Source organism: Benincasa hispida, chromosome 5 (assembly GCF_027475165.1).
Source record: "Benincasa hispida cultivar pf3 chromosome 5, pf3_genome.v1.1, whole genome shotgun sequence".
Classification (NCBI taxonomy): domain Eukaryota; kingdom Viridiplantae; phylum Streptophyta; class Magnoliopsida; order Cucurbitales; family Cucurbitaceae; genus Benincasa; species Benincasa hispida.
In genome coordinates, this window is record NC_143482.1 from 41,620,271 (window position 1) to 41,628,209 (window position 7,939).

At 32.4% G+C, this 7,939-nt stretch overlaps 1 protein-coding gene across 1 annotated transcript; it reads right to left on the bottom strand.

Moving 5' to 3' along the window:
- Nucleotides 1-2,348: 2,348 nt before the first annotated feature.
- Nucleotides 2,349-5,036, bottom strand: LOC120078758 (RING/U-box superfamily protein). The gene is made up of 3 exons (XM_039033066.2): nucleotides 4,460-5,036; nucleotides 3,417-3,607; nucleotides 2,349-2,913 (listed from the first exon to the last, which is right to left on the bottom strand). Exons 1-3 carry the CDS (start codon nucleotides 4,676-4,678, stop codon nucleotides 2,544-2,546), a joined length of 780 nt encoding a protein of 259 aa, XP_038888994.1. The 5' UTR covers nucleotides 4,679-5,036; the 3' UTR covers nucleotides 2,349-2,543.
- Between the last annotated feature and the right edge of the window lie 2,903 nt (nucleotides 5,037-7,939).

The following is a 7,939-nucleotide window of genomic DNA, read 5'->3' on the forward strand; positions in this document are numbered from 1 at the left end:
AAATCTTATATTCCAGGATCTAGACGTTTGTTTTAACTCATAAATGGATCGTTTTAGCTTGCAAACATTTTGCTTTTGACTATGTTCAATGAACCCCTTTGGTTGAGTCATATAGATACTCTCCTCAGGATGGTCATTTAAAAAGGTTGTTTTGACATCCATTTGTCAGATCTCATAATCATAAAAAGCGACTATGAACAAGAGTATCCTTATCGACTTTAGCATGACAATAGAAGAGAAGATTTCTTCATAGTCCACCCTCTCTCCTTGGGTAAACCCCTTTGGCACAACTTGAGCCTTAAAGATTTGTACCTTACTGACTTGGTCTCGTTTTCTCTTGTAGATCTATTTGCAACCAATAGATTTTACCCCATCCGGTTGATCTACAAGTTCCGAGAGTGAATTGAAGTACACGTGGAAGCAATTAGGATCTTAAGCACTCTAATTCCATTAATTTTAAGATTAAAGCATGCATGTTCATAATATATGAAATTAGGGTTTAAGAATCACAACCTTTGTAGAACTAAAAATTGCTCCAAATCCTTGATGATTTATGATCATGAACTGTTCGTGGACCACCGTAAGAGTCTTCTCTGCTATTCTCCAGTCTTGGAACAGAATGTGCGATCCAAATTGAGTAGAGATCGAGGGTAATTTTGGGAATTAGAGAGTTTTGATGTCAAAATTTTGAAGAATAAAATTAGTCAATTGCACGAACCTCTAACAATTAAAAATTCTCCAATTTATAGAGAATGTACATGCAATCTTAACTGCATTAAAAATTGACACCAAATCAATTTAAACAAAATTGGAAAATAGGTGTTAAAAAATAGAAATGGGGATTTTCCCACTTTTTATTCATAATTAAAATGAATTTTCCTTAATTTTAAAAAAATTTAATTATAAATAATTATATACATATATATGTATATGTATAATTTTTATTTGAATTTAGAAAGCTTCATCTCTCTCCTTTATTTGTATTCTTTCATTTATATAAATGAAAAAATTTTCATTAAAAAAAATATAATAATGAAAATATCTCTAAAGATAATAATCTTTCAAAAGCTTTTTGTGTTTCTTTAATGAATGGCCAATATTTGAAACAGATTTAAGAACTTTTTTTTGTGAATAGTGATGGGAATAGCCAAGGGAAAAAGAGAAAGGTGCAAGAGTTTTCATTCTCCATATCCACATACTGTTTCCAAATAGAAGCCTATATATATATATATATCTATATCTATATCTACATAGATATATATCTAAATCAGCTGGTTAAGACAATACTTTATCTTTCTCCAATCGAAGACTTGAATTCACATTTGTGTCGATCTAAGAAAAATAATAATTTTCTTAGACGACTAAATAGAGGTTTAAAAACACTTTAGGTTCTTCAACTTTCATGAAAGTAACAATTTCGTCTATAAACTTTAAAAAGTAACAGTATTTTAAGATTTGTAGAGATTTTAGCCTCTATGATGAATTTTTTCGTTAAAATTAGGTATCAATTTTTACTACATAACAATTTAGTTTTTGTAGTGTGAATTTGATTCTCGACCAATTTATCAATCTATACGTGTAAGAAATTTCATCAAATCGTAATGATATTTTGGGCGAATTGCAAAAGCCACCAAATGAAAAATTCATCTCTAAAGTATGGTAGTAGCGGTAAGTACATCCTTAAACTTTCAATTACAAAAATAGGCCCCTCAAACTTACAACAGTCGTAGAAATTGAATTCTCAAACTTATATTGTTACAATTTTTACAATTATGTAAGTTTGAGAGTCTAACTTTAATACTTGCATACATTTGAGGGCTCAATTTTTAAAGGTATAATTACAATTACCACCTGACAATTGTAGTAATATTTTTCATGATAGACAAAATTGCTACAAATTTTAAAATATATGGACTAAATTGTTTCATGATAGAGATTAAATCATTGCATATTATAGAGCTAAATTGTTATAGATTTAAAAGTACTAAGACTTGATCATTACCGACTAAAGTTCAACGAAAAATATTCGTTAACCTTAAATGTTGTTTCATGTAATCATGGTTAAAAAGAAAAGAAAGAAATCATTCTTCTCAAGTTCAAAGATATTGATCAAGAAGATAATGAAGCTCAAATCGACAAAAACAAAAGCTGTCTGTCATTAAAAAAAAATCATGATATGTTTTCAATTACATGAAATAATGGATTTAGAGCTTTTTTTCCCCCCCTCCAAATTGAATGATTTTTTTTTTCTTTTTTTTATTAACTAGAATAATAGACTGCTTCCTCATTGTTTGTATAAAAGAATCAAAGCGTCCTTTTTTTCCAACTAAAACCAAGAAAAAGAAGAGTTACAAAGCAGTCAAATCTATTGGCTATTAAAAAAAGCCACACAATTTGGAGTCAACACAAGACTTAGAAGGATACAAAGTATAGAGATCCTCAACTATAACTATAAAGATTAGTACACAACATGGAATAATTGACAGTCTCTAAGCTTTCTACGCATACAGGAAATCCCAACTTGTAAAACGGGTTAGAAAAGATTAGTTAATGACGACATGTTGTCGACAATATGGACATTCTCCACAAGTTCGAATCCATCGGTCCAAACAAGCATGGTGAAATTTGTGTTCACAGGGTAAATGGATGAGCACGTCTCCATCTGTAAAACTCTCTAGACATATACTACATTCGTTTGACGTCGTCGTCGTCGTCACGTCATCATCAATGATATGCTCTGTATTGATAAAAACCTCAAGTTGTAAGCGGTCGATTGCATCTTGTGAGAGACCAGGGGGCCTCTTGCTGGGTGCAGGAACTAATTGCATCCTGTCAGCATCAACAAGGGATATCCTCTGCGATCGATTTGTTGAGATTTCTGGACTTCCATCTAATGCTTCAACGAGCGCGTTCCTGATGAATAAACTAATTCAGTTAGCAGTAGCACAGAGCTGGGATCTATTTGAGTTTTCAACATACATTTGCCCATCAGTAACAATTTTTAAGTCCAGGTTGCTATCCATAAATATAGTTTATAAAGAATGTTAAAGTCTAGAACAGAACTTGTAGAAACTTTATGAGTTTATTGGAATTGGATCCTATTTTCTGAGTATACAATACAAACCAAATCCCAAATGAAAATCATACAAGATGATTCATACCACAATTAGCATATGTTTGCGAGTGTACTTTTCATCATTCAAAATCGATTTTATTATATGAAAATCACGTTTAAAAGTGTAAAATCAAACGTTACATTGATTTTGAATTCCTAAAAGGCATGTTTCAGATTGATTATGAACGTGACAAAAGCGATTCTAACTATTTTGGAGAAATGAGATTGAATATTCCTATTGAAGTCCCAAATTTTTCTGCATATTAATGTAAACAACAGGTACATGATAATAGGAACCAACCTGCTCCTTGGTGAAGAGGCACCTCTCAATCTTTCGAGAAGCCTTTCTCGGGCAAGTAAAACGGATCCTGGCAATCTGGAATCCCCACTTAACCCAGTCCTCAAGCTATTCTGTGTATTTGGATTGATATTATTTCTAGAACCATCGCTCGTAACTGAGTCAGACTGTGTAGGCAATCGGTCAACAGAAAGCTACAATGAAGATATAGTGTCAATGCCTCCAAACTAATTGAATTTAACATTCAGAGAGAGATGACAACCCAGAAAAGAAATATAGAAACCATCCTTAATTGTAACAAAGTTATGTCTCCATGATCACATACCAATTAGATCATGGTTTAATAGCCAAGTAGCATTAAGAAGCTAATAAAACTGGAAAACTTCTATTCCTTATCACTCTCAGTACCATGGTTCTAAGTATTTCATAGCAATGGAAAACAGAACCATCACTGAAGAATAACAATAATCACTAAATCAATTGCTTAGCTAGAGATCCATTTGATAACCCTTCAGTATTTTTTTTTAAAAAATTGTTCTTGTTTTCTCATGATTTCTTTACCATCATTTTCATCTTTCTTTTTTTGGATAAGACAATCATTTCCATCTTTCATAAGAAAACATTTGAATCTACAGCCAAATTTTAAAAACAAAAACAAGCTTCTAATAACTATTATTTCAAGCTTGGATTTTGAAAACATTAACAAAACAAAAACCAAACAGTTATCAAGCAAACCTAAGTGGACTAGAGTTATTTGTTGGATCAATCCATAGTTAAGTACGAAAAACATATAAAACCATCCCAACAACCTAAGCTGATAAATTAGGGCAACTATAATCTTTTCAACATATTCCCAACTAATTCTACAGTTTAGAAGAACTTTTAGGTCAGAAACGCTTAAAAATTCCCAATCAAAACAAAAATATGAACACTTCTTCCAATTCCAACTATTCTCAGCCGTTGATATAGACTTTATCGAAGTAAAACACAATTTCTCAAGTAACCCAAATCCAGAATTTGGTAAAAATTGTTTAATCCTTCCTTACAGGGTTAAAAAATCGGGGAGATTGACGGCGTTCTTGCAACGAGGACCGCCGGAAAGTACCACAGGAGTTAAAATCGCGGCGGTGATTGGCGTTGTGACCATGATGACGGCGTTGATATTGAAGATACCGATCGGGAGGCTCAGAATCAAGCCCTAAATCCGCGTCAGTGCGACCCAATCTGTACCTCCGACTATAAAACAGCTCCGAAGCGCTCGTCATGCACAGACTTAGCTGTTTCTATGGCTGTTTCACTCAAATTTTGCAAATAATCTGGAATTGAAGGTGGATTGAGAAGAAAGGAAAAACGAAAAGGGTTTGAAACTGGGAAGAAATAAAGGCGAAATTTGGGAGAAATGTCGATGGAAGTTGGAGTGTAATGGAAGGGGATTTGCTTGGTTGCTTGCGCTAGCAGAAGCAGACAGATCGAAAGAAAACGAACAAGAAAGAAAAATGTCGAGCGTGGATTGGATTGGTATTGGGTTCGAATTGGGATTGGGGATCTCAACAGATGATAAATTTCTTCCTATCTTTTTATCTTTTATTTATTTGCCTTGTAATAGTTTTAAAGCTTAGAGCTAACAATTTGATTTTTTGTTTTTAATTTTTAAAAACCAACTCTATAAACACTCAATTTTCTTGTTTTCGTATTTACTTTTTATCAATAATTTTAAAAATCAATTCAAATTTTTAAAACTAGGAAAAAAAATATAGTTTTTAAAAAATAATTCAACTATTATATTTAGGAAAGATGTAAATCATTATAAAAAATAGAGACAAAATATACTTAATTTTAAAAAATAAAAAACAAAAAATAAAATGGGTATCAAACAGACCTAAATTGTGAAAAGTAAAAATTTCAAAAGATTGAAAATTAATTTTAAATTTTAAAAAGTTCAAAAATACTTTTAGCATTAGTTTTAAATTAAATCTATCTGTGTTTTGTTTAAAAAAATATCTTTGAACTTTCAAATCCTTAAAACAACACCCTTAATTTTTTTAAAAAAAAAATTAAAAGTAAGTATATGAATAGAAACCATTAACTTATTGTTACAAAAATATTTTTAAACTTTTAAAAGTTGTGTTAGTACTCTTACCTTAAAAAAAGATTTTAAAAAATGTATTTGTTATTTATGTATACCTTATCACCTCCCTTAACCATTTCCTCTGTTTCCATGCTTCAACCTATGACTTAACATAGTTCTCTATTTTTATCCTAATAATTATATTCTTTCTCCATACTTTAATCTCCTCTTTTTTTGCATGGGCTTTGTCGTTGCTACACTGTTTGTATAATTCTTCGTTCTCGTCTTTAAATCTTAAAAATGAAGAATATTGTTGAACAATGGAATGAATCTTCTCAAACAAGATAAATGAATTGACATGTTAACTTTGGTCGGTAAATAAAAGAAAATTGACTCCTAAAATGCTTAAAATAAAATCCAATAAGATAAAAACTTGACTCTATTTGTACAATTGTTTTGGAAATTGTTTTCAAAATCACTGTATTTTACAACTTAATCCAAATTTAAAAATCAAAAGGGTAATAAATTCAAATATATATCAAAAGTTTAATTTTTCTTTAAGAGTCCCGTCATACACGTCTTTTCAAAAGGGAAATGAAAACCCTCGTCGTCATCATGGCATGGCACTTAACCATCATATAAATCACATATCTTAAATTGTGTGCGAGATATTTCACACTAATATATGCTCAATTGTCTTTGATGTCCCACTAGCAAATTAAAAGAAGAGCCACTTATAAGAACTAGTTAAAAGGCTCATATCATGGATTTTTTTATACGAACGACCTCATTTGGTGGGCACAAATGAAAAATGGTCACCTGTAGAGAAAGTAATGGAAAGTGACCTTCTGCTTACGTCATAAGCATGTGATTTTACCGATTCGCCCCTAAGATGTACCCCGCACGCTTGCCAATATGAATTTACTCGATCCTCGATGGCTCCTCACTCAATACCCGATGGCTCGTCATACGTTCCTTGATGCACAGTCACTCGATACCTAGCTTCATGGTCATTTGATACAGCTGTAATCGACATGTGTACACTCTATCATATCTACGTCATACTCGATGCTCGATTACTTTATACTCGATTCTTTTGAATTCATAACCCGTTTAAAGGTCACTCGATACCCAGCTTCATGGTCACTCGATACGGTTGCAACCGACACGTGTATACTTGATCATATCCACGTCATACTCGATGCTCGATTACTTTATACCCAATTATTTTAAATTCATAACCCGTTTGAAGGCATTTGAAGTCCATTATTTCACCACTTCCGAAAAGCTTAGACTATTCTCTCCATTCATCCGATTGTATATCCTTCGACGACAACACTTCTACGCTCGAAACTCCATTATCATTCACAACAGAAGGATTATTCCCTAAAACAACCAAGGTTATCTGTTCTTCATTCTTGACCTTTTCCTCTTCTATGATCGCATTCTATTTTACACATGTCCCAACATCTTCTATTGTCACATTCGAATGCAATATGTTCGCTATATTAACATCGATGTTGTCGTTTTCCAGTGAGACACCCGATGGACAAACATCATGCTCATTTACATCACCTCCACACATGCATTGATCTAATCTCTATGGGTAATAAAATGTTGCCTCGCGATGAATTTCTTCAATTTCCTCAATAGATACAAATACCTGAGGTCTAGTACGGTCATACTCTAAGAGGAGAAATTTAACATCAGCATCGTCCATTAAGCATACTGGAGGAGAATCAATATCCATTTTATATTTCACCCTCATTATAATCTTGAACTCTGTCGAACTAACTTGTATGATATCATATACAAGATTTACCAGCTCATTATACATCAATGTGTTTGGAACTGGAAAACCCTTCAAACGGCCTCTAGTAAAGCATTCTTCGTGTCATCCCATATACCACCATAACATAAGTTATATACTTATCCATCCTTAAAAAAAAAACAATACAGAAAGTGAGTAGTTAGAAAAATAGGTAACTATTAAATACTTGCTATACTCGCTACTTGCTCGATGCTCGTCACCCAATACTCGGTATTCTCAACTCGATGCTTACTATTTCGCAGCTCTTTCCCCTCATCCTCACTCCACTGGGAGTTATTTGCATGTGTCAGTGCACACTCACAAACTCACACTCACTCATTCTCTTTACTACGTTTGTATGTCTCGCACATCGTCGAAAAGGTAAAAAAATGAGCAAGAAAAAGTACATTTACTTACTTGAGGTGTGAGACAATATAGTGAAATGATCTCATTGCCTTTATAACTTGATCTCCATCAAGAAAAATAGGTTTTGTGAAGTGGATTTATTTGAAGGGAAAGTGATCTCGATTTTCTCTTTTGTGTTTCATTTCTGTTCTTAGTTAATAAAAAACTTACTTCACATTTCAAGAAATTGATTTGAAAGAATCATGTATATTGTTAGAAAATTTTCCAATTTGTGTATGTTTG

Bases quoted from the DNA above. Each gene is read 5' to 3' on its own strand.
- LOC120078758 (XM_039033066.2), bottom strand. From the start codon at position 4,678: ATGACGAGCGCTTCGGAGCTGTTTTATAGTCGGAGGTACAGATTGGGT. The intron at 3,608-4,459 runs GTAAGGAAGGAT...TCTTCATTGTAG, and splicing joins CTCCCCGATTTTTTAACCCT to CTTTCTGTTGACCGATTGCC. The intron at 2,914-3,416 runs GTTGGTTCCTAT...TTTATTCATCAG, and splicing joins GCCTCTTCACCAAGGAGCAG to GAACGCGCTCGTTGAAGCAT.